General features: G+C 47.3%; 1 protein-coding gene across 1 annotated transcript; it reads left to right on the plus strand.

The window, feature by feature from the left end:
• The first annotated feature begins 1041 nt into the window (after positions 1-1041).
• Muc4 (mucin 4, cell surface associated) lies at positions 1042-27058 on the plus strand. The gene is made up of 23 exons (XM_076867003.1): positions 1042-1069; positions 1544-1677; positions 2923-3087; positions 3925-4080; positions 4705-4835; positions 6636-6724; positions 11134-11313; positions 11484-11609; positions 12248-12367; positions 12705-12913; positions 13402-13492; positions 13919-14086; positions 14428-14529; positions 14995-15225; positions 16169-16306; positions 17780-17961; positions 19562-19721; positions 20597-20776; positions 21172-21245; positions 22540-22604; positions 22686-22918; positions 25484-25646; positions 26863-27058. The coding sequence occupies exons 1-23, from the start codon at positions 1042-1044 to the stop codon at positions 27056-27058; spliced, it is 3321 nt and encodes a 1106-aa protein (XP_076723118.1).

Consider the following 27058-nt stretch of genomic DNA (forward strand, 5'->3'; position numbering starts at 1 on the left):
TCAGCATAGCTTGCTCATTTTCTACTCTCTTGGTCAGAATGATCCTTACAGGAGACATTTGGAAGTAGAATTGGGTTCTACAGGTAGGTTTGTGCATGGCACTGGCCAGGAGCTGGAGATAGGGAAATGATCATGTGCCATTCATTAGGGGACAGATCAACTCTCTTATAGATGCCAGTCCAGGAAACTAGGAGCACAAAATGGAAAGCCCCCAAAGGATGTGGGAATGGGTTCAAGGTGGACAAGATGCTTTCAGGCAGGAGTGAATAGAAGTGCAAGCTGGACACTCCAGGCAGGGAGAAGGATCTGAGCAATGGAACAAATGCCTGGAAGTGAAAAAAAGCATCCCAGTGTCACCTGGAGAGGAGATCCTCAAAGCATTTGGGGTTGCCAGAAGTAAGGTGAAGAATATGGGAAAGCTGGTGTGTGCAAGAATCCCTTAGGTAAGGGAAACCAGGAGGACACAGACTTGCCTTGTATGAATGGCGCTGTGGCCGCTGGTGTGGACACACTCGCAGGAGGGGTTAGTGAAGAGGCCAAGGGAGGTGGTCAGGCCACTGCAGTACCCAAGCTAGATCAAGAGAGGGCGCCAAGGAGTCAGCAGCTCTCAATAAGGAAGCAAGATCCATTTGAAAAACGTTTAGGACAAGGTCTCTCAAACTGGAGCCCAGGAATCTTTAGGTTCTAGAACAAATTCTAGGAAATCTTCAAGTTTATTTGGAGAAATACTATTTTAGGAAACAAGTCCCATTCTATGAAAAGTCCTTTCAATTACTAATCTTTACTGCATCAGAGTTTAATATTTTAATTCTTAAAAGAATTAGGACTCCCAAAACAGCTATATAGAATGGTTTGTCTGTGTTCTGACAGCAGGACTGTTTTTTCTCCAGACTGGGGGATGGTAAGTGTTTTAGTCAGCTTTTTCGCTGCTGTGACTAAAAGATCTGACCAGAGCTATTTTAGAGGAGGAAAAGTTTATTTGAAAGTTGACAGTTTCAGAGGTCTCAGTTCATAGACAACTGGCTTTCCTCTGGGTTCAAGATGAGGCTGAACATCATGGAAGAAGAGGGTGCCTCTTCTTGTGTGGCATAGGGAAGCAGCTCACATGATGATCAGAAAGGAGAATGAGAGAAACTCCAATTGCCAAGTACAAATATAGACCCTAAAGCACACCCCAGTGACCCACGTCCTCCAGCCACACCCTTCAGCTACCACTCAGCTAATCCCATCAGGATGTTAATTCACTGACTGGGTTAAGGTCTCACAACCCAATCTTTTCTCCGCTAAGCTTTCTTGCATTGTCTCACACATAAACTTTTGGGGGACCCCTCACATCCAAACCATAACAGTAAGAGTAAATGAGGAGATGTGTTAAATACGTGGAGAGAAGAGTCATTGATGGCTCCCAGCCAGGACCTGCTGGTACACCTTGAGGAACAGAGGACAAGGGTGAGGAACAGCTTGGGGATCCCTAGGGATCACTTTGAGCCTGAAAGGAGGTCATAGTCCACAAGGACTTTGTACTCTTCTCTGTCCTGGCCAGGTGTTCTCCTCTTCCCTTATGGGTTCAGCTCTGGAGACCTGCAGTTGTCTATCAGGACTGTGGACTTCACCTCGCAGCTCTTCAAGCTCCAGATTGGCTTCCCACTTGGCTTCTCTCTGCGGGATTCTCTCTACGTGAGTCTCTGACTACAGCTCTAGTGGCAAGACCTGTGCTTTCTGGGCCCTGCTTCTCTGTTCAGCGTTGAAGATGACCCTGTGACCAAAAGGAAGGGAGGATGGAAGCCATCTTTTCTAGGCATCATTTTGACATTTACAGCCTTCTTTAATGTCAGAGCTCTAGCTGAGGAAAACAGGAGTGAGGCAAACTCCCTCCCCTGTAAAGAAGACCAAAAAGAGACAGAAGCAAGCAAGGTGCAGGGGCAAAGTCAAAAGGGCTGCTTATCTGAGCTGCAAAGCTTTATTTCTATCCATAGGTTACATTAGGTCATTGACATCATTAGTACATATTGCTCATTGTATAAAGTTACAGTTTTGAGGGCAGGTTTAGGCCCAGTGACACGTTAGTGTTGTCTAAGAAAGTTCCTTTATTCCCAGAAGCTGAGTGTCTGAGATTAAGGTTGAGGCTGAGAAGACTCTAACACAGAGCCTCCTTGTGAAGGACATTACCATAGCAGCTGGGCATTGGGCGTGTATCAGTCATCTTACTAGTTCCAGGGAGAAACTGTAGAATATTCCAAGTGTGGATAACAGGGAGCCTGTTACCCTCCAAGAGTTTGCTCACCAGAGGAATGCTGCCTTGTACATTTCCACAGCCAGAATCCTTACACTCCCCATGTGGACCAAATGTCCTTACCCCAGTAAAAAGAGAAGAGGGCCCAGTCAGCTCACCCCTGTTTTCATGGGGCTTTTTTATGAATAGGAAGCTGTACTTGGCAAACTTGAGCAGTTTACGTGCTACCTCCCTCTTCTATAATTACTTCCTGGTCCTCTCTGGCCCATGTCTCCCAAGGAAGATTTGTACACAGAATTGGCCCCTGTTGCCCTCAGGGAGGGCCCTTAGGACACAAGATGAGGAGGAAACAAAGGTGAAAGCGAGGGTGTCAATTTCTTTGGCCTCATCTGAGGGTTCACAGGCTTCAGGATGGAGCTGGGCAAAAGCCTGGGGTCTACATCAAGACAGGACACAGCCTATCACCCTCAGATATGAAGACTGTCCTGAGGTTGGCAAGTATTTGTGAGGTTATTATGTAAAGAGCTCTCCCAGAAGACAGAAAGTGGAGAGGTGAGCCTCCAGGGGTGGTTGACATGTCTGATCTGCCCAGAGAGGCCGTGGAGGGCCATGCTTCTGAGGAGCTGGCCCAAAGCTAGGTTGGCTCCTCACTTTCTCCCTGAATGCTAACCAAAAACTCCGGTTCTCAGTTCACAGACAATGGCCAGATCATTTTCCCCAAGTCAGATTACCAGAAGTTCTCCTACCCCAATCCACCTCTAGGAGGCTTCACAGGAAGGGAACCTGTGGCCATGGTGGCTCCATTCTGGGATGATGCTGACTTTTCCAGCAGCAGGGGAACCATATTTTACCAGGTGTGTCTTTCAAAGCCTGGGAACCAGGATCCTGGAAGTGTCACTTCTGTCATTGCCTGGGCTCACGTGGGTAGGGATTGAGACTTAATATGGGATAGGGAGGCTAAGCCAATAAGGAATATTAAACAGACTCAAGAATATCCTAATCCAACCATGTGAAGTCTTGCAGGCAACAGAAATAGGGATGGGCAGGTCAGCAACTGATTTTAAAATAGAGCTGTAGGTGGGCATGTAGCTCAGTGGTAGAGTGCTTGCCTAGTATGTGCGAGGCCCTGGGTTTAATCCCCAGTGCCTCAAGAATCAAACAAACAAAATACAGGGCTGCAGAGAGTCGATTCGAACAAGTCTGAGTCAAACAGGCCCCTCCTGTGCTCCTAGATTGGGTTAATAATTCCAGACAGTGGGAGCATATGATGAAGGCTACTGCAGCAAATGTGTTTTGTGCCCTTGCCATAATGCACTGCAGAGGCTCCAAAGATGGAGAGACCATGCCTGTCCTCAAGGAGCTTCCAGTCAGACATGGGGAGGTAAAAATAGGCACACATGGTTACTCCATCTGAGCTGGTTTGAGGTAAGAGATGCATGAGTTCAAGTCCAAAGGACTTAGATTTCTGGGTGGGGACTCCTCCACCCCATTCCATGTTTTCCTGCAGTCCAAATTTAAATTGATATTAAGGTCTAAAGAGCTCATTGTAAAAACACAGGCCTAGAACAGGAAACCAGGGGCAGTATGGGAGCATTAAAATGAGTATGATTCCTAAGCAGAAAGTTGGGGTTCCCTCAGGGGTCTTGAATGGAACCCTCATTTTCTTGTTCTTATCTGCCTTCCTTTTCTAGGAATATGAGACACTCTATGATGAATATAACCCGACAGTTCGGCAGGTGGAGACTTGGATTGAAAAGTTCACAAACACCTGGAGCTATAAAGCCAAGTGGACCCTCAAGGTCACATGGGTCGATGCTCCTGCCTATCCTGCCCAGTGGACCTTTGGAGTGAGTGAACCAAAAATGGCTCCTTGTGAGACATGTGGGGGTCAGCCATCCTAGAATCCCAGAGAGGGGCTACTCTTCTAGAACCCTCTCTGACTCAAGGAAAGTAGGAAGCTTGTTGATTATAGCAATTCCTGCCAGAACTAATTGCTGAGCACACATCGTGTGCCAGGCCTGCCTCAGCCCTTTCTTATACGACTTCACAATGGCCTGGAAACCAGAAACAGGAAATGGCATTTTTTTTGATCAAATATGTCTGACTATTGGCAATTTCATATGATTTATATATTAGTCAGTTTTGTATTACCATGATAAAATACCTGAAACAGGATACTTATGAAGAAAAGAGGTTTATTTAACCTGCAGTTCCGGAGGATGAAAGTCCAAACTGTAGTGCAGGTTCATTGAGGGCCCCTGTTGGCTGCATCACCTCATGGCAAGGATAGCAATGCAGGAGCAAATGTAGGAGCCAGCAAATAATTACATCTCAAACCAAATCTGCAAGGAGCCAGATTCACTCTTTTTATTACAACCTTCTTGAGAGAACTCAAGGGGTCACATGAGAACTACTACTAGACCCAATGTCTCTCATAGGCATCCTTATTTTTGTCTCCTACCAATCTCCAGACCAACACCTACCAAGCCATCCTCTCCACAGATGGGAGCAGATCCTATGCCCTGTTTCTCTACCAGAGTAATGGGATGCGGTGGGACCTAACCCAGCGCTGGGGCAACGGGGTCCTCATGGGCTTCTCCAGGTAAGACATGGAGGCAAGTCTTCGGTACTGAGCAGCACACTCCAACCCCCGCACAAGGCATGGCTCCTCCTTACTGATGCATGTGATTCACACTCACTTCACTTCCCACAGTGCCTCCTTCATTGCTATTTCTGATGAAAAATGCCCCAATTCGTCCTGCCATCTTTCCTACCCTAGTCCCTGGGCATTGCACTATTTTTTTTTTTTAATTTGCATTCCCTAGTTTCCATTGACATGTTTGATTTCTCTTCACTCCTCAGATACCATAATAACAGCCATGTTAAAACCTTACTATGTTAAAAACTTCATAGACATTATTTTAGTGATTATCACAACCATCCATGAGGTAGAACTATTTGTTATGCTCATTCTGTAGATAACGAAACTAAGATACAAACAGATAAGCAATTATCTCAAAGTCTGATTTGAACTGAAACATCTGAGGCTGGAATCTGCTTTCCTGGCTTCCTGAGAATTATCTACCTACCCAGGGGCACCTGGCAGCTTAGATGGCACCGGACGTAGAGGAGGGAAGGGAGGGGTCTGTGGATGGGTGCAATGTGGGTACCTGTGTGAGGACGTGACCCAGCCTCTGACATAATGGATCCCAACCATATGCTGGTGTGTGGCATACTCAGTATGAAGGTTACATGCCATTTATTACTGGCCATTGCTGCATATGGTTTTCTCTTACATTACAGTGTATTCAGGTTGTCCTATAATTGCATTTATTTTACTTGATTGTTTTTCTTTCTCTCTCTCTCTTTTTTTTTTTTTTTGGTACTGCTGATTGAACCCAGGGGGCACTTCACCACTGAGACACATCCCCAGCCCTTTCTCTATATTTTATTTAGAGACAGGGTCTTGCTAAATTACTTAGGGCCTTACTAAGTTGCTGAGGCAGGCTTTGAACTCACTATCCTTCTGCCTCAGCCTCCCAGGCCGCTGAGATTACAGGCATGTGCCACAGTGCTCGGCTTCACTGGATTCTTGATGTGCTGTAAAGGAGAAAGGAGTGGGATTACCCAGCTGGCAAGGAATCTCACACCACCCTGAAAACATCTAAATGACATGTGTATGTCATTTGCCTGTGTCACAGAAGAGCAAAGATCAGGAGTCACTGCTCTGTGTCATACGCCCAGAGTGAGGCTACAGGCTATGGGGGTAGTGAGATTCCTGGCTTTCCTCCGGTCTGGACCTACACTGAGGATGCGATGGCAGTGGTAGAGGTGGTGGTGCCATCGTATAGGGTCCTCACTCAGTTCTGAGGCTGTGTGCAGATGTTACTGCATTGAATACTCACAATGCTGTGAAGTAGATATTACTGTGATACCTTTTATCCATGGTCATTAAGCTAGGAAGAGTTGGGATCATCAGTTGACTCCAGGATTGTCTGACTCAGAGTCCAGCTCTGAACCAATGCAATATGTTGGCCCCTGGCGTCTGTCCCTCTCCATCCCTAGTTTAAGGGAAAGAAATGATAAGGAAGCCTGAACTCTTGTTATTTTCACATTTCTACCTCATGACCTAGTGGACCTACTGGTTTCTTGCAGTCAGAAATCAGATGTGGAATAAACAGAATCTTTCCAGCCCTGCCTATCATCTCCTCCCTTCTCCTTAGTACTGGAACTCAGGGATTTAAGGTGGCTGCCCATCTGACCAACTGAGTAATAGGCTACCAGCTGCTGACTGCTGACCAACTGAACTGAGTGCTGGCAGACTAACTGAATTAATGTCTTTCAAAGCACGGGGAAGAACCTATGAGTGACAGAGGACTAAGAGTCTTTCTTTTGCCTGCAGTGGAGATGGGTATTTTGAAAACAGCCCACTGATGTCCCGGCCATTGTGGGAGAAGTATCGTCCAGACCAATTCTTGAATTCCAAATTAGGTAAAAACACCACCTTATCATACTTTAGGTGGACTCAATCTTCTCTTGTCCCTCTCTCTGTATGTCATGGCAGTCTTATAAAGTGGGTCCCTAACTTCTCCATCATCCTGAAAACCTTTCCCTGCATAGTCTGACAGCCTACCCGTACACTCTGGACCTGGGAGAGCCCAAGGAACAACTAGTGCCTTCCATACCCTTAGATACTGTGCCATATATGGAGCTCTGTCTCACATGAGCCAAATCAGATATGCCAAATCCAGAAGGTCTGTCAGTGGGGGCCCAGATCCTAGAAGTAAGGAAAATGGGAGATGGGGATATAAGTGGACAGTTAGGACCATACTCCAAATGTCCTGTCTCAGAGCTGAAATGAAAGCCCAGATAAGATCCTTTAAGAGAATCTACCAAAAGGAGTTCCAGAGATCTGAAGTTCAGTCAACAATTATTTAGCACCTCGGTGTGCTGAATAAAAGTTAAAAGGTCAACTATGTTTGCTATGGAACAGCTTTCACTCTGGTAAAAAAGACTTCAGTATCCAGAGGCAAACCATGTTGCTTCCTCCATGACTCAATGCAATGTGCAGAGACCCCAAAGAGAAAGAAATTATAGTTTCCAGAATGTGATAGAGTAAAGGGTGCTTTAGCATTGAAGGTCAGCCATGTAAGTAGTTATTCAAATGAATAACCTACCAGTTCATCTCAAGGTTTCACAAAACCAAGAGCAAAGCAAACCAAAGATCAGTAGAATGAAAGAGTCAAGATCAAGGTGAAAATAAATGAAATAGAGACTAAAAGAATAATACAAAGGATCAATGAAACAAGTTGGTTCTTTGAAAAGAAACAAAATTGACGAACATTTAGCTAACTTAAGAAAAGAAAGAGAAGGAAGACACAAATAAATAAAACTAGAGGTGACAAAGGAGACATTACAAGACACCACTGAAATCCAAAGGATCCTTAGAGAATTTTGAAAAAAAAAAAACTATATGTGGATAAATTGGAAAATCTAGAAGAAATGGACAAATTTCTAGACACATATGACATACCCAATTGAGCCAAAGGGCATTAAAAAACACCCTAAATATATAAATAACAAGTGAGCAGATTGAAACAGTAAAAAAAGAGAGTCTACTAACAAAGAATTTTACCAGACTTTTAAAGAAAAACAATGCTTCTGAAACTATTCTATAAAAGGAAAGGGGAATAGGGCTGGGGATGTGGCTCAAGTGGTAGCGCGCTCACCTGGCATGCGTGCAGTCCGGGTTCGATCCTCAGCACCACATACAAACAAAGTTGTTGTGTCCACCGATAACTAAAGAATAAATATTTAAAAATTCTCTCTCTCTCTCTCTCTCTCTCTCTCTCTCTCTAAAAAAAAAAAAAAAAAAGGAAAGGGGAATACACTTTCAAATTCATTCTATGAATCCAGTGTTTTCCTACTAACAAAACCTGGTAAGGACACAATAACAAAAAAAGAAAACTATAGGCCAGTATTCACGATAAACATAGGTGCAAAAGTCATCAATTAAATACTTGCAAATTTAATACAAGGTACATTATAAAGATCATACTCTGTGATCAAGTTGATTTAATTCCAAGGATGCAAGGATGGTTCAACATACACAAATCAATAAATGTAATACAAAAAAATGTAATACAGCACAAAAACAGAATCAATGACAAAAGTTTTTAAAAAATATTTATTTTTAAAATATTTTTAAACAACTGGAGGTTTACATGCAGAAGACTACTGCTGAGCCACAATCCCAGCCCCGACAAAAGTTTTATGACCATCTCAATAGATACAGAAAAAGATTTTGATAAAATTCAATATTCCTTTATCATAAAAGCCCTGAATAAATTAGGCATAGAAAGATCATACCTCAATATAATAAGGACTATATATGGCAAATACATTGCCAATATCCTATTGAATGGGGAAAAACTGAGAGCATTTCCCCTAAGATCAGGAGTGAGATAGAGGTGACCAGTCTCATCACTCTTATTTACTACAGTGCTAGAAAGTATAACCAAAGCAATTAGGCAAGATAAAGGAAGGAAGGAAGGAAGGGAGGGAGGGAGGGAGGGGCATATAAATTGGAAAGGAGAAAGTCAAATTATCAATGTTTGCTGATGATATAATTTTATACATAGAAAATTCCAAAAACTCCACCAAAATACTTTTAGAACTAAAAAATTCAGTATAGTAACAGGAGGAAAAACCAATACATAAAAACCAGTAGCTTTTCTCTACACCTATAAAATGAATTTGCTGAGAAAGAAATCAGAAAAGTAATCCCACTCACTATAGACACACACACACACACACACACACACACACACACACACACACGACCCTACTACCCAAAATGCAGATTTAATGCAATCTCCATTAAAATACCAATGACATTCTTCACGGAAATAGAAAAAAAAAAAATGATACGGCAGCACAAGAGACCCAGAATAGCAAAAGCCATCCTAAACAAAAAGCATCATACTGGAGGCATCACAACACCTGATTTTAAAACATACTACAAAGCCATGGTAATGAATTCAGCATGGTATTGACACAAAAATAGACACTTGCACCAATGGAACAGAAATGAGGGCCCAGAAATCAATTCACACCTCTTCAGTCAACTGATTCCACAAAGGTGCCAAAGACATGCCCTGGAGATGAGACAGTCCCTTCAACAAATGCTCATGGAACAACTGGAGGTTCACATGCAGAAGACTAAAATTAGATCTCTAGCTCAACTTGTACAAAAATCAACTCAAAATGGATCAAAGACCTTAATGTAAGACCTAAAACTTTGAAACTACTATAATAAAACACAGGGGAAACACTTCAAAATAGTGGCACAGGAAATGATTTTCTGGCTAGGAATCCAATAGGTCTGGTAACAAAAACAAGAATTAACAAATGGGATTATATCAAATTAAGAAGCTCTGCACAGCACAGGAAACAATCAACAGAGTGAAGAATCAGCCTGCAGAATGGGAGAAAATCTTTGCCAACTATTTGTCGGACAGAGGATTAATAGCCACAATATATAAAGAAAGCTCAAAAAACCTTAACAACAACAAAGTAATTCAGTCAAAAAATGGGCAAATGATCTGAATAGATACTTCTCAAAAGAAGAAGTACAAATAGACAATAAGAAATATGAAAAAAATGCTCAATGTCTTTAGCCATCAGGGAAATGCAAGTCAAAACTTCATTGAAGGCTGGGTTTAGTTTAGTGTTAGAGTATTTGCCCAGCACACACCTGAGTTCTATCCCTAGCACCGCAAAACAAACACAATTTTTTCACCCCAGTTAGAATAGCCATTTAGCAAAACAAACAAATGCTGGGGAAGATGTTGAGAAATAGGAACCTTTGTACACTATTGATATAAATGTAAGTTGTATAGCCACTATGGAAAATAGTATGGATATTTATTGACAATGGCCATGATGTGGAATTAGCCTAGGCACCTGTCAACAGATAAATAGGTAAAGAAAACATAGTATATACACAGTGGAGTTCAGCCATAAAGAAGAATGAAAATGGATGGGAACTAGAAAACATCAGGTTAAGGGGAATTAGCGAGACACAAAAAGACAAGTATCACATGTTCTACATGTACCTTGTTTGTGGAAGCTGAAACAAATCAAGAAATATATTTAAAATGACCTGAAGGTAGAAGAGGGACTCTTAGGGACTGGAAAGAGGACCAGGGAGTGCGGGGAAGGTGAAAGAGGCCAGAAGGGAGGATGAATAATGTACAGAACTATCCCAGGGAAACCCATTGCTTTGTACAAATTAATATGTGTTAATAAAAAAGAAAAACAGATGTTCCCTGGATGCAGAGGAAGACTCCTCAGCTGCAGGGTGTTGCAGCAAGTCTCTGCTTCACATGCCAGCTTCTCGGTGGCTCCCAGATGGCCTTTGGGCATCAGCTTCTGTCCTGGCTGCTCTGGCCACTGGAGGGTCTTTGCTGGTGGAGAGCAAGGGTGAGGCATGAAGACAGTGTCTCCTGGCATGACTGAGTGGAGGTCGGTGTCACTGACCACAATGCAGTGTGCATGAAGCAGAACTGATCTGGAGGGATTGGAAGGTGTTAGAGCTTAGAGGAAGGGATGGGAGGTTGGGAGGTGGGTGGGTAAAACCAGGGTTTGACTCGAGCTGGATCAAGGCAAGGCCTGCCTGCCTAGCACTTGCACAGAGTTTTGCCCTGAAAGCCAAAGTTTGAGGGCTTTGGAGCTCATATCCAAAGGGTTTGAGGGAAGGAATCACTGCCAATCTGAAAAGGGCCCCATCCCAGGAAGACCTGCACAGAGAGGCAGTGAGAGACATGGGGGTGCATTCGCTGAAACAGAGCCTGTGGCCCCAGGTCCCGGGCTAACTCCCTCTTCTCTTGCCTCTCTAGGCCTCCGGGGGCTGCAGGTCTACAGGCTGCACGGGGAAGAAAGGCCCAACTACCGTCTCAAGTGCCTCTGGTGGTTAAAGAGCCAGCCTCAGTGGCCCAGCTGGAACTGGAACCAGATCTCTTGCCCTTGTTCCTGGCAGCAGGGGCAATGGGACTTACGGTTCCAGCAGGTCAACATAGGTGACACCTTCTTCCTGATCCCCACAAGCCCACCTTCCATCTCCTCTGTTCATACTGTCACTCCCCTTTCTAATACACTCTCAGCCCCTTCCCCAGAGACTCCTCCTTATCATCCCTGCCCCACCTCAGGCACCCAAGCCTGCGCCTGAGGACTCCCTGCCTTATTACAGGATGGTGGGGCTTCCGCCGCAGACACTTGTGCAGCTTCTCATCCTGGCGTAGTGGCGTGTGCTGCAGCTATGGGCCCTGGGGAGAGTTTCAAGAAGGCTTTCATGTGCAGAGTCCTTGGGAGATTGGTATGTGCATCCCGGGAGATCTCACTCCCATCTGCTCTGGTGCCCAATGCTCTTCCCGACCCTCCATATGAAGCCTCTTGTCCCCATTCCTTCCCAGCTCTTTCCCCTTGGTCCTCAATTCTCTGATCTTGTGAAGTTAGGAAGTTTCCACCATCCCTGTCTGTTAGCATTCTAGAGATTTATGACTAAGGGCCTCTTGCCCCATTTCCACTTGGCCCCATGGCCCCCTGCCTGGACATATTTTCAGGCAAGGGGAGAATACTTAGCCTGAATCAGTCCCTGAGCCCACATCAGCAGGCCATTTGGGGGAAGACAGAATCTTTTCCCTGCAGAGACCCTCCAAGGGAGCTAGAAAACATGGAGGTCTGGGTGAGTGGGTGCAGGATGATCTGTGTTCACCCACCTTCCGTCTGTACCATCATAGTCTCCATTCTCCCCATATCCTCCCCACTCTGGCTCTTTGGGAGCCTTGGGACTCCACACCTGCAAGGGAGACAGAATCTGATCCATCACCATGAGAGTGGGATGGGAACTGCTCTGTGCCTGATTCCAAACCCATGCTCTTGCCACTGATGCCATCTTGCAGCTGTTCTCCAAGGCCTCCCCTCTGACCCCCAACACACCCATCTCCTCCACAGACAAGGAACTGGAGACACAGAACTGGTGCTGCCGCTGGAACGACAAGCCCTCCTTCTGTATCCTGTACCAGCAAAGGCGGCCCCGCGTCAGCTGTGCTAGATACACACCCCCGCGGCCCGGTGAGGACTGAGGCCCCCACAGAGCATCCCCTTGGCCTCTGGGATGTGGAGCCAGGACTGGGAGAGGACCAGATTCCTGGGGCAGACCTGGGGGTCACAAGGGAAGATGGGGACAATTCCTATGTGGGGCTGACAGCAAATAAAGGGGCTTTGAATACAGAGTTAGGAAAGGGATGCGGATGGGGTCGGGGAACACAAGTACAAAAGACTTGGGGGCAGGTTCTATACCCCCTGAGCATCTGCCCAGGGTTGGGTCCACTTGGCAGAAGCCCTGCCTGGTGGGCAGGGGGAATCTCAGCCCTGGTTTGTTAGTAATGTGTTATCTCCTTGTTTCCAGCCTGGATGTTTGGAGACCCCCACATCACCACCTTGGATGGTGCCAATTATACCTTCAATGGGCTGGGGGACTTCCTGCTGGTCCGAGCCAGGGATGGAAACTCCTCCTTCCTGCTGCAGGGCCGTACTGCCCAGACGGGCTCAGCCAGGGCCACCAACTTCATCGCCTTTGCTGCTCAATATAATTCCAGCAGCCTGGGCCCCATCACAGTGAGTGGAGGACGCCCAGAGTATCCCTGCACCGCTCCCCCACCACCACTAGAGAGCCCCTCAGGGACCTTCAGCTGATACCAAGGCCCAGAAGGAGGAAGAGAACAAAGAATGGGAAGGGGCAGAAAGAGGGGGGGACACATCCTGCCAGTGGAGCCCCCAGAGTAAAACCTCTAAATGGCAGGATTAGGGTCCCGCCTCCACCTCTTACCAGCTGTTTCACTTTGAAAAACCACTGAGCTTCCTGTGTTGCTTTTTTCTTGTGGTAAAGTGTGGATGTTGTGAAATTTAAATAAGATAATCCAAGAAATGTGCCATGCCAACCTTTCTGTACACGTCAGCTGGCAGAACCTCATTGCCACCCTCCTTATCGCCTTCCTCTCCTTCCAGAGACCAGGTCCTAGCCGAGTTGCTCTCTAGAGACTCCTTTCTGGACCTTGGCTCCACCTACTCCGATGGAAATGAAGTTTCCTCCAATTACTTTCCAGGTTCAGTGGCTCCTTGAGCGGGAAGACACAATCCATGTTCTGCACAATAACCAGAATGTGACATTTGAGACCAACCGTGAAGACACAGAAGGTAGGCTAGGGAGGGCTGTCAGTCACCCTTTCCTGAGTCCCAGGGTAGGAGGTCAGAGGGCGCTCAGCACCCTGGGAGCAGTGTGCTGGGGAATAGAGATGGCAGCATTGGGCAGAGCAGAGCAGTCACCACCCCTGTAGTCCCTTTGGCATTACATTTTCTCTCCTTGCTTCCCTCCTTCCTTCCAGTGCTGTGAGTCTGCTCCTTCGGTAGCCCCCATCTCCAGGCTCAAGGAAGAAGGAGGTGCAGTGGGCCTTGAGGGTGGCCTGAGTGCTTGGGATGGGGCCTCTAGATGAGACACTCTCAGAACATCCCAGACCTGCTTTTAGAGTCTCCTCTGGGTCATGAGCCCTCACTGCTGCCAAGTCCTGTGGCCTCCAGGGTGCTGGTACTGGCTGTCTCGTCACTTGCCTCCCCATCTTCTAGGCCTAGAGATATTCAACAGCACTGGAGTCCTACTGACCCGAAATGGCTCCCAGGTTTCAGCCAGCTTTGATGGGACGGTGGCCATCTCAGTCATCGCTCTCTCCAACATCCTCCATGCCTCCTCTAGCCTCCCAGAGGAGTATCGAAACCACACAGAGGGGCTCCTGGGTAAGAAGCAGGAGCTGAGACCCCAGATGGAGCCTGGTCCTTCTCCTGCCACTCTAGGGAAAATGGCCGCCCTGCCCACTTCCTGTCTCCCATATCTGTCCTTCTTTTCTCTTTGCCTTCCACATTCCCCCTAGCAGGGTTGGGGGGAATTGCCTTCCTCCATTTTCTTCATTTCCTTCTTTCCCGCCCCCTGAAGAAGAGGGGTGGGGTATAAGGTCATGGTCCCCTTCTTTCCTTCTGGGACCCAAACTGAGATCCATTGTAACTGACCTGTTGGATGCTCCCCAGGGAAGGGAAGAGCCACATTCCTTTGGTGGCCAACCTCCTACTCTGTCCCTCAGGGGTATGGAATGACAATCCAGAAGACGACTTCATGATGCCCAATGGCTCAGCTGTTCCCAGAAACAGCTCTGAGGAGACACTTTTTCACTATGGAATGACCTGTAAGTGTGCGCCTCAGGGTCCTCAGGGCAGACGGGGGAGACCAAGTCTCTGTATGTTGTCTCCCTCAGGGCTGTGGGGGCTAGACCTCCATCCTTGGTAAGGGTCTGAGGATTCTGCAGACACCCTAGATAGGCACCCCTCCAATCCTACCTACATGTCTCGACTGGGAAGAGAGGACAGGGGAAGGGGTGGCCCTAAGTAATGATCGAAACTTCCAGGCTCAGCAGCTGGATGCCGGTGCTGGGGTGTAGCTCAGTAGCAGAGTGCCTGTCTAGCATGCATGAAGCCCTAGTTTAAACCCCCAACACCTAAAAAGAGAAGAAAAACAGAAGCCAAATCCATGCCTCTTCCCTGCCTCCTCCCCTGCCTGAACATTATATGGTGAGGATAAGAAGTGGGTGCAGCTGAAATATGGCTGGAGTCCCACCCCTGGTACCACCACTGTCGCTCCTCCTGTGTCATAGGGAAGGTCAACGGATCAGGCCTCCTTGGCAAGAGGATCGACCACCCGCCTTCCAATTTCACCCCTGTCTTTTATGACCAACTCATAAACAAGTCCTTGGATAAACTTTTGATCTCAGAGTGTAATGGAGAGAGGCAATGCATCTACGACTCCCTGGCCACAAACAACACGGACACCGGGCTGCACACCAAGATGCTCTTTAGAAGCTACCAGCAGATGAACACCTCCATCAGTAAGTGGCAGGGGCCCAGGGAAGGGGCGGTCATGTAAAGAGCCCCCCTCCCACAGCGCCTCCTTCAGTGGGTCATTTTACTGGTGTCACTCCTCTGAAGATGAGGACACTGCCCTCACCGTGGCCTCTGTGGTTCTATTCAATATGCTCCCGTGGCCTCCTCTTTCCAGCACTCCCTGCCTTGCTTTCTCCACTCCTGACCCAGGGGCTCCTTTGGGTTCTTCAAACATTCTTCTCCACTCAGACCTCCCTGGAAGGCCGTTTTCCCCAGACACCTACCAGCTGCCCCTCTGCTCCCTCTGAGTCCCTTCCTCAGTGAGCTCTTCTTGGCCACCCTATCTAAAGTTTCACGCTCACCACACTTCCTAGTCACCTGTCCTACTTATTTTTCCCCTTTGTATTTATAACTACTTGTATTTTGTGATGTCCATAGGTATCTTTTTTTCACAGCTTGCTTCTTGCTATGTCCTAGAGTAGCACCATTTACATATTAGGTGTTCAATAAATATTTGTTGACTGACTGACTGACTGAATGAATGAATGAACAATGGAATGAAAATAGCAGGTCTCCAAGAAAGAGACCATTGAAAAGGTCCAACTGCCTCTATTTCTAGGCTAATGCAGTGTCCAGGTAGACATCAACCTCATGGTTTTCAGCACTTTCTCAATGATAAAATTGATGATCTGAACAGGAAAGGGCTTGAGATGAGCCCTGTTCAAGGGGAGGCAGAGAAAGAGAATCTAAAGATTTGGGCAGGTGGACAAGGACACGGTCAACGTGCTCTGCCTAGGTCTGAGGGCAGGGATAAGACTAACTCCTGCCTCCAGAGGTGGGGCACTGACCCGGGTCTGTCTCACACAGGTCAGAGGGGAAAAAGTGGAGAGAAAGCTCCCCCTCTGTCCACCAGACCCTGTCTCACATCCGGTCCCCTCTCTGCTCTAGATGAGTACCCGCCCTTTATAGATGGTTGCCAGGAGATCGAAGCCTACAGGGGGCAGACCAAGAGAATTCAGTGTACCAGCAACTCTCAAGATGTCACTTTCACCCTCAGAAACCACAATCCTGATGTGAATCTCTTTGGTAAGAATCTGGGGGGGGGGTGGGAGTGGTCAGAGGATGAGCTCAAAGTCAAGCTGGGTCATTTTACATTTCTTTACCCTGCAACAATTTTTATTTGACTCTCCAGGACCAGCATTTCTTAGGAAGGATATCTACAATTCAAACAGGCACTTCTCCCCAGCAAAATAGCAGTGACAGGCTTATGAAGATTTGACCAGATGGCTAGGCTGACTCTGGGCATAGACAATTGATTCAAAGACCAGTTAATTTTCATCTAATAATATGCAATTCTTTTTTATTGTTACTTTTTAGTTTTTCATTTTTTATGCAATGATCTTTCATTGTCATTATGCATTCATCAAATTATTAGAACGATCAAGTACAGCAATTAAAACTACTACTTTACAACATTTTTATATCTATTAAAAGAAGGATAGAAGGTGGGACAAGATTTAAAGAAACACAAACACCTCCTCTTGGTGCCTTTCTCACTATTTTTGCTTTGGTTAACCACATTTTCCTGGCTCTGTCCCTTTTTGTCTGGTTTTCTGTGCTGGGACCAAGCAGAGCTGGTCCTGCCCTCTGGAAAAAGTGTTAGAGACCCCCAGGCTTGCATCTATGATCTGGGTCAAAGGATCAAAGCACAGGGACGTAGCTTCCCTTCTGTTGCCTGCAGTCACTGTGCTGGTGACCATTCTTTGCTAAATCAAAGCTTGCAAAGTCCTTATTCTGAGCTCTGACTGCCTCTTTCTCTGTGCAAAAGGAGGGAGTGCTTTGTCTGCATCCCTTTTATTCCATGTGGCATCTGCCCTGGTGCAAGACAATGACCTCTGAAGATTTTCTTCTCCATTGGGCTCCTCTCCTCAAGAGTCGTGGTTGGGGAGTTATTCCCATGTATTTCCTACTATTGGCTCCTTTCAACTTGCTGTTTAAAGGAAACTTTTCTTATTTTCTTGAAAAACAAAAGAAGAAGAAAGAAAAGAAAACATAAGACATGTTTGATCACAGATATCTAGGAGTGTTTTCCCATAGTCTGGTGTCTGAAGGGGTAGCTGGTCAGAGGTCCAGGAAGTTAAAGGGGAGGGGTTTGAGAAATCAGGGTGAGGGGAAGAGGCTGCTCTGACGTGAAGCCAGGGTGGCCTGCAGTGTAGCCTGGGGAAGTGTTGGGAGGATCCTGGTCTTCATCCTTCATTGCGCAGCACATCCTGGTACAGGCCCAGGCAGGATTCTCTTCAGGGGGAGAGGGTCTTCCCCTTTGTGGAGTTCCACCTACCATCAGTAAGTGGAGTCTGGTGTGTTCTTTTGGAGCATGACCAGGATCACCCCTGTATGCAGCCCTGCTCAAAGGAGATGCTTAATAAGATTTGGGGGGGAGGTCTGAGGTGGATGGGGTGGAGCCCAGAGCCAGCAATCAGGGTATTAGTTGGGAGGTCACCTCATACCACAGAGCAGAGGAGTCTCCTAGCCCTTACCTACTTCGTCTTCCCCGGACAGAGAATGGCACTCTGCTATGGACACCAAAGGTGCTGGAGCCATTCACTCTGGAGATTCTAGCAAGAAAAGCCAACGTTAACTTGTCATCTGTACTCCAGCCCAAGGCTGTGGTCTGCTTTTGCAGTGCAGAGAGCCAGTGTTTATACAATCAGACCAGATGGGTGGGCAATTCCTCCATGGAGGTGAGTGTGGGGAATGGGAGGAAGAAGGTTTCTGTGTTGAGAGGAAAGAAAGTGGGAATTGAAGCGTGGTGATGATTCAGCCTCTCCTGGGGAAGGTGCTTGTTGGGGATGTGGGAGGAGCCGTGGTGGCTGAGTACAGGCCACACACCCAGGCCACACACTCGGGTGAAGACAGAGAACTTCCTTGCCTGTGGCTCCATTCTTCCAGGCTGGTAGGGATCTTCCACGTAGGCCTTTCCTACATTTCCCCAGCATGGGCCGCTGAGGTGTGGGTGGGAAGGTGCTGTTCTCCCTGGGCAGATGCACCCAGGCTCCAGCACAGCTCTGCCAGCCCGCCCTGTGGCCCCAGGGCACATGGCACTGCTGCTGTGCTGTGCTCATGCCCAGGAAACCTGCCTGAGATGCTCGCTTATGGGCCTTCTGCCTAGAGCAGCACCCAGACCTTTCTCTCTGGGACCTTATCATCGTGGCATTGGAAGAGAGGTGAAAGCCCCTCTGTCTCAACTCCCCCAAGCTCCTTTGTTTTCTTCTTTACTCTCTCCCTCTCCAGTTTAAGGGAGTCTCTTTTTTAGCTCAGAGATACTCTTCTTCAACAATGTTTCCAGCCAAGATACTCACCCAGGAGTCTTGTCCAGCTGACATATTTTTTTTCTCCCTCTCCTCCTTCCCTGTCTTACTCCAGTAAGGATTCCAGGGAAGAAGATATGGTGTGAGAAGGCTGAGTTTGAGATCCTGCTCAATGGCCAGGCAGGGGGATTAGGGTAAAGAGTAGCCCAGGAAGGCTGAGTGGACAGGAGGGTCATGTGGTTTTAGGCAGGATTTGCAGGCCCAGCCTGGTCAAGAAGGTGTTAATAACAGCAGAATTTACAATAGCCATGCTTGGAGTCCACCTAGGTTCCCTTCAACAGGTGAATGGAAAAATAAAATGTGATATATATATATATATATATATATATATATATATATATATATATATATATATATTACTCAGAAGAATGACTTTATGGGCATTTGCCAGTAAATGGATAGAATTAGAGACTATCGTGCTAAGTGAAATAAGCCAGTCCCAAAAGGTAAAAAGTCAAATGTTTTCTCTGATATGCAGAAGCTAACCCAAGATAAGTGGGGGAGATTAAAAGTAAAAGAATAGAAGAAAAATCAGCAGACAAAGAGGAAGGAAGGGAAGGGAGAGAGATGGGATAGGGAAAGACAGTGAAATGACTCAGACCTAACTGTCCTAGGTACATCTGTGAATATACCACAGTGAATCTCACCATCATGTAATCCACAAGAAAATAGCAGAAAGATCAGGAGAGCAGAGGGAACAGAACGGGGGAGGAAGGAGGGGAGGAGGAGGGGAAGTACTGGGGGCTGAAATAGAACGAATTATATGCTATGCATTTATTACTAAGTCAAAATGAATCCTATTGTCATGTATAACTAAAAAGAACCAATAATGAAAAAAAAAAACTTTGTTTAGTAGATACTAAGGACTCGGGTCCATGGGTTCCCATACCAGAGAGGTCGGTAGTACAGAGACACCCAGAAGCCCTCAGTGGCTCAGTCTTTTGGCCAACCAGTGGTCGGCACCCTGTTTCAGGTGGCCAGCTGCAAGTGTGATGGGGAGACCTTTGGCCAGTACTGTGAACGCTCCAGGGATCCGTGTGATGAGCAGTGCTTCCCCGGTGTGCAGTGCCATCCTGGGATGGGCTGCGGGGCCTGCCCTCCACACATGACCGGGGACGGACATCACTGTGCAGGTGAGCTGGGAACAGGGCCCTGGCGGGAGGAGGTTCTGGGGCCAGGTGACATCTCAAGGGCAAGGGCAACCAAAGGCAAACCATTGGTCTTCCTTTTCTAGTAAGTCTTTAGAGTTCTCACCACGGGAAGCCAGGGTAAGGATGGCTTGGATAGGGGGCAGTGGCTGGCATGGCACTGAGGGAAAAGAGGTTGTCCAAGCAGAGGGGAGGGGCCAGGGCAGAGCAGCTCTGAGACTCTGAAGGAGATAATCCAGAGCAAAAGACTCAAATTGTCTGAAATCCAAAGAATCAGAGACAAGCTGGGGCCTGAGGACTCGTTGCGGGTCTTCAGAGACTCCAGGCCCCGAGGCTCTGCATTTCACAAGTCAGGGCATTTTTCCTTTGAATCCTCTGCCACTCATCTGTTCCTTCCCCTGGGGGCCTCTGTAGTCACCATGAAGGAGATCACAAGGAGGTTGCCCCTCAAGCCCCTGAAGGTGACCAAAGAAAGTCAGCAGAACATGGTGTCTTCTAAGCAGAAGCCAGAATGGGCAGAGCCACAGCCTAAGAGGAGGTGAAAGTGCAGGGCAAGGGGCTCTTCTCCCACTAGCCTTTCGGGTTCTTCCCGGATATAGAGGCTCTGACAAACACACTACTCCTTCAGCAGAAGTGAAAGAATACCTCCCGGCAGAGGTAAAGGGGTCACCTTGCAAGAAAGCCTGGGAAAGGGGAGGATAGTTCAAAGTTCAGCATGGTCCACCAGCAGAGCACAGATTGAAGGGGTAGTGGGGGAAGGAAACTGAGATGCCCCTAAAACAGTTTCCCAAGGCTGTCCCTCCCTCCCCACCCCCAGCTGCCCCAGTGTGGTATTGCTGACCTCCCTACTCCCTCTGCAGCTGTGGAGGACACATTTGCCTGTTGGAACCATTCCTGTCGTATAAATTACTGCTACAACCACGGCCACTGCTACGTCTCCCAGACACTGGGCTGCAAGCCCACTTGCACCTGTCCCCCAGCCTTCACTGACGACCGCTGCTTAGTGGCTGGGAACAATTTCACTCCAACCGTCCATAGAGGTAGGACCAGGTGCACCTGCCGGCTTGGCCTCCACACTCTTCTCATCTTTGGGGAAGGTGGGGAAACTAGAGTCCAGGGCTAAGTTCCTCAAACTCACAGAATAAAACCCTGAACTGCTTCCTCACATGGTAAGCTGTAGGCTGTGGGGGTCATGAGGGCAGCTGCCAAAGCCCTAACCATGGACCTGCTGAGGGGAGGCGGAAACAGAGGCCTCCCCGCCCAGTGAGGCAGGCTCCGCAGATGCCCTGCCAGCCTAGAAGGAGAACCAGGGTGAGAGCAGGAAGTGGCCAGTGACTGTCACTGGGGAATGAAATGGTCCCCGTGGGCTGGCCCAATGACTTCTCGGACAAGTCTGGATAGAGATGGTGATGACCCTGGCTTCTTCCACCTCCAGAGCTTCCCCTCAGAATCATCCGGCTCTTTCTCACTGAAGAACAAAACGCCTCCATCGCAGATGTCAATGCCTCGGTCAGTGCTGTGTGCTGGGCTGGGGCTGGGGCTGGGCCATCATTTATGTGTCCCTTTCCTAGATCCACTGGCCAGAGGAGGCTGGAGCCTCTTGCCCAGAGGAGGTCCGTGGTTGGGGTAGGGAACCAGGAAGCCTCAGGTTAGAGACCCCAGAAGGGGTGAGACTCACCCATCGCCATGAGCAGAACCTAGGGTGCCAAGTCACCTCAGCCTCTCCCTTCGAGTGTCTCTCAAGACCTGTACTTCTGGGGTGTTATGTGGAAGAAGCACAAGTGGTCACTTCACTTCTACTCTGACTTCCCAGGGGGAACTGGGGGTCCTGCCCCTTGGCCCCATGTCCTTGTCCACACCTCAACCGCAGGCAAAGCAGCCCAGTTGATGAGTGGCTGAAGCTCTGGAATGCCAGACATGGGCTTCAGATCCCTGCCCTACCACTTACTAGAGCAGGTATAATAATTAGACAAGATTTTTACTGCTCATTTGTATAAGTAGGGATAATAATAGTACCGAAATCAATAGGTTGTATCTAGGTTTAAATGATAATGTATAGCACAGTGCCTGAAACATGACAAGCGTTCAAAAAATTATTATTACTCCCTGGGGTGGTGGTGCATGCCTATAATCCTAGCAGCTCAGGAGGCTGAGGCAGGAGGACCACAAGTTCAAAGCCAGCCTCAGCAATTTAGCAAGGCCCTAAGCAACTTAGTAAGACCCTTTCTCAAAATAAAAAAAATCAAAAGAGCTGAGGATGTGGCTCAGTGAATAAGCACCCCTGGGTTCAGTCTCCGGTACCAAACAAGTATGCAATCACTATTACTACCCCTACTATCAGAGCACCCCACCCTGAAATGCCAAAATCCATAGACGCTTATCTACTGCACCTGACATGGGCTCTTTGAGTGCAGTCTCTTCCTAAGTTACCTTGAGATCCCAGCACCTGTCCATTCCTCTGTGTGGCTAAGCAACTGATGTTCAGTACACATGAGGGGAAGCTATGGTTTGGTGAGTCAGGGACCAGAGGCAAGCTGGGGTCATTCATTTCAGAGTCCCCTCTTGTCAATGTGAGGTGGAGGGGGAAAGAATGGAAAGCCCTTCACTTACCAATAACTCATCTCTGGGCTTGGCTGGAGTGTGGGGATGCAGAGATGGGTGGGAAGTGATCTGGGGATCCTGGGTTCACTTTCAAAGGTGAAACCAGTCAGGGATAAAGAAATGCATTGCAGTGGAAGGGGTCTCCTCTCTAATTTGGGCTTCACCACCTCCCTGCCCTCCTGTTGCCCATCCTCCATCACAGGTAGCCTACCGACTGGGGACCCTGAACGTGCGGGCCTTTCTCTGGAACAGTCATGTGGAACAAATGTAAGTGAGACTGTCCCTGCTTGGCCCCCACATGTCTCATCTCCCCACCCCTGAAGTCCTCACTGACCCCCTCCCACATAGCTCTCTCCCAGCATCAGCCTCAGGAAAATCCATTCAGCATTGGGTGGTCATCTCGGAGTTCCAGTACCGTCCTCGGGGCCCCGTCATACACTTCTTGAATGAGCAGCTGCGGGAGGCCGTGGTGGAGGCCTTCCTCTTCCCAGTAACCTCAGAGAGTTGGAAGAGTCAGGAGCCCCGCATAGATGTTGTCTTCCACCCCATCTCCTGGGAAGATGTGCGGGATGTGATGGCCCGTGAGTCACTCTATCTTGGGAACAACTGGGAGAGGGTGAGGTAGGGAATAGAGGGAACCGGTTTCAGATCTTCAGGCTACACAAACTCATGGTGGTCCCCAGACAAGGAAGAAGCAAGTTAATTTAGTTTTGTTGTTTGTAATGTTTGAGAAAAATTTCTCTCTCAAAAGCTGAGATTCCAAGCAGGGGCACAAAATTCTGCTAATGTCCCCAACATGTATAGTTTCACACTGCAGTTTGCCAACCCTGGCCTTCCATATATGCCCCCAGCTGCACTCTGGGCCAGGGAACAGGGGATTGAACCCAGGACCTTGGGCATGCTAGGCAAGCACTCTACCACTGAGCTATGTCCCCAGTTGATCCAGGCCTTCCTGACTATTGCTACTAATGGTTTTCTTTTCTTTACAAAAATTGCTTATTATTTTCTTAAAATGCCCATTGTGCTTAAATATGCACAAGGGACCAGGCACAGTGACCCATACCTGTGATCCCAGCGACTCAGGAGGCTGAGGCAAGAGGATCACAAGTTCAAAGCCAGCCTCAGCAACCTTAGTTAGACCTGTCTAAAAGTAAAAAATAATAAGGACTGGGGATATAGCTCAGAGGTAGAGCTCCCCTTGGTTCAATTCCAGTACAAAACAAATAAACAAACAAAAAACCCAACAAACATACACAAGGACATCCCTTCACCTTTGCCCTCTACCTGGAGGATCTTAAGTTGGAACCTGAAGACTGGCCAGGGGCAGAGATACCCCACTACTGAAAGGGTGTGGCCTGTGTGAGCACCTTCCCCAAGCCAAGCCTTAACACCTCTGTCTGGAAAATGACATGAGATTTCTGAGGCCCTTCTTGGTTTGGGCAGCCCCTGGTTCTCCTGGGATGGGAATCAGCGAGAACAAGGAATAACCCATTCTATTTTTTCCGGATGGGGCAGACTACAGGACAATGACCATTCCCAACATAACAGAAACTGCTGTTCCACTTGGGTCTAGAGCCAGGCAAGAGTTCCTTCAAAACCAGTTCAAGCCCCTTCCTGGGCAACAAGGAGAAATCCCTCAGGGCTATGATACGCTGAGCAATCAGGGTGGGAGGAATGGGTGGCAGGAATGGGTGAAGGAATGGGAGCAATGACCCTGGCCATGACTGTGATGTCTGTAAAGAAAATCCACAGTTTTTATTATACAAGTACAGTATTTTATTGCTGAAACTTTAGTAAATAAACCAAAAAAAAAAAAAAAAACCCAAAAAACACCCCCCCAAAAAAAGAAAGAAAATAACCTGTAATCCCAACCCCCATAGATGACACTTTGTATACATCTTTCTGAACTTTTTTTTATGACTAGAGACCTTCACATATTGATTTTTAAAATAAGGGATCAAGGCCTGGGATTGCGGCTCAGCAGTAGAGCCTTAACGAGACCCTGGGTTCCATCCTCAGCACCACATATAAATAAATAAAATAAAGATATTGTGCCCAACTACAACTAAAAAATAAATAAGTGTTAAATAAAATAAAATAAGGGATCAAATTGTACCTAATATCTGATAGCCTCCTCATTAAGTAATGGTGAGTATCTTATCTCATGAATTGTATACATACTCCCATTTGATATTGTTCAAACCCAGGGCTGCAAATGCCCCAGTGTACTGTTTATGGATCCAAAGGAAGAACTCAAAGGACTCCACAGAGAGGTTTTGGACATTTTATCACTCCCTCCCTCCTCAATAGCGGGCAGGGATGCAATTGAGCCCCCACACACACCTATAAGCAGGAGGAATAGACAGGATCGGGTGCATGCCCACCACGCAGGTGGGTTTCCTCAGATATTTTATGAGAACATTCCTTTACTTTACAACTAGGGTCACTCTCTTCAGATCCTCTCCCAAGGACTGAAGATAAGGAGAGTGGCCAGCTCCCCTCTCCATTTCCCTCCTTACCACATTCTTTTAGAGACCTTCTTATCTCACTGCAAGCTTTCCTAGGCACTGCGTAGTATTCAACTCAACCGATTTATTATATTATTTTATGTTTTATTTAAATGTAGTATCATGATATATTTTAAACAGTATGATAATTGTTGCCTTATTGGGGGCTCACTCTATGTCAAGCACTATACTATGTACTCTGCATATGACATTTCATTTAAATTTCACAGCAAGGTCAATGCTATTATTATAATTTTCTTTTAAAAATAGGAAAACTGAAATTAAAAAAAAAAATAGAGAAACTGAGTCTGAGAAAAATTTCCCTATCAGACAACTAGTTAGTAACAGAGTTTGAATTTCAATTCAGCTTCAAAGTTTTGTTCTTTACCGGTGCATTTCCATACCTTAGAAACTGCCATTCCTTTGGTAAGGGTATACAGTCTTATTTACCAAGACCCCTTCCTTTTAAACTTTGTTGACATTATCAACGGTGCTGATCTGAGTACCCATAGATATGTATTTGTGTACTCTTTTAACTATTTCTTAGGATAAATACTTGAAAATGAAATTCTCGGTTGAAAGGTATGAATTTAGTGTTAATCAGTTACTTTCCATGTGCGTCTTTGTCCAACCTGACAGTGAACCTGAGCATGCTGGATGATTACTTCAAATGCAATGGCTACAAGGACTATCACCTTGTCTACAGCCCCCAAAGCGGCGTCACTTGTGTGTCCCCATGCACTTTAGGCTACTGTCAACATGGAGGCCAGTGCCAACACCTGCCTAATGGACCCCGCTGCAGGTTTGTAGATCTCTAGGCAGAAGGTGGAAACAGTGCAGGGGAATCTAATTTGGGCAAGACACTGCAAAGTTTCCTTTGTAATTAGCAAGAATAGGGACCAAAGGAAAAGGGATGGTGGGTGCCCAGGAAGGACCCTGGGAAATAGATTCCAGATCCCAGCAGGTAAAAGAAGGTGTGAGGCACAGTTGGGATAGCAGATATCCTTTATTCAAAGGTGGTGGCAGTCACTGAGCCTTTCCATAGGATTTTTTTATATGCAGGTCACAGAATGCACAGTGGGAAGTGAGCGTATGCTCACAAGTAGTTTTTTATGACCTTGAGTACATATGCTGAATCAGGGCATTTATGACCTTGGCTACCTACTAAAAATGTAGCCTGCTGGAAGTCTTGGCCAGGGAGCCTAACTATAGCCATCTTGGGCCTACCCTACAGTGGGAAATGAGAGTGGTGCATCCTTACTCTGTGTGGAGAGTAAAGATGCTATATTACCTCTGAAACTCAAACCAGCCACAAAGTAGGTATCAGAACTATTTTGAAGATGAGAGAATTGCAGGTGAGGGGTGAGAAGAAACAAACCAGTATGCTAAGAAGCAGGGTATGGTTTCCTGAGTCAAACTCCTTCAAACTGATTGTGCTTCTCCAGAATGGATACTCAGGTGGTCCACTTTGCATGAAAAAGGAGTCCGTTTTCTTGTGTTTTGGGCCAACCCTGCCCCTCCATAAGAGCACCCATCCTCAGAAAGCCCCTTAATCTAGTGCCTTATGAATGCTTGGGTTCATTAACACTCTGAGCAGCGGCCTTGAGGACAGCAGTAAGGCTTCAGATCCATCCCAGATTCGGCTTCTGTCCCCTTAGGGCCCTGGGTCTACCCCTGGCCCACTGCAGTTCCAGATCCCATCAAAGTAGAGGGTGGTTTGAGTTGAGGCAGGAGCCCCGCCCTGTGGGTGGTTATGGGGTGGGATGCGGTTTGTGACTGCGCCTGCGCACCTGTGGGGAGCCCCAGTCCTTCCTGTCCTGGTGGAGCTAACTCCAGGTAAACTTACACCCATATTTATGAGGTCCAGGCCTAACTCCTTCGCCCAGTGGCCTCGCTTTAGCATGGCCTCAGGGCTGACACAGCCCCTGTCCCCAGTGGGTGGGCCCAGGCTGCCCTGAACAGCCTCCCCTGTGGATGGACCTCCCCGCCATGACAGCGCTGTCTCTCTCTGTCCCCAGCTGTGTGCCCTTCTCCATCTACACGCCCTGGGGCGAGCATTGTGAACACCTGAGTATGAAACTCGGCGCATTCTTTGGGATCCTCTTTGGGGCCCTAGGAGCCCTCCTGCTGCTGGGGATTGTGGCGTTTGTGATCCTGCACTTCTGGCGCAGCTCCAGAACCAGGAGCTCCTACCCGCTGGACTCGGAGAGTTGA

The sequence above is a fragment of the Callospermophilus lateralis genome, chromosome 10 (genome assembly GCF_048772815.1).
Source record: "Callospermophilus lateralis isolate mCalLat2 chromosome 10, mCalLat2.hap1, whole genome shotgun sequence".
Taxonomy (NCBI): Eukaryota; Metazoa; Chordata; class Mammalia; order Rodentia; family Sciuridae; genus Callospermophilus; species Callospermophilus lateralis.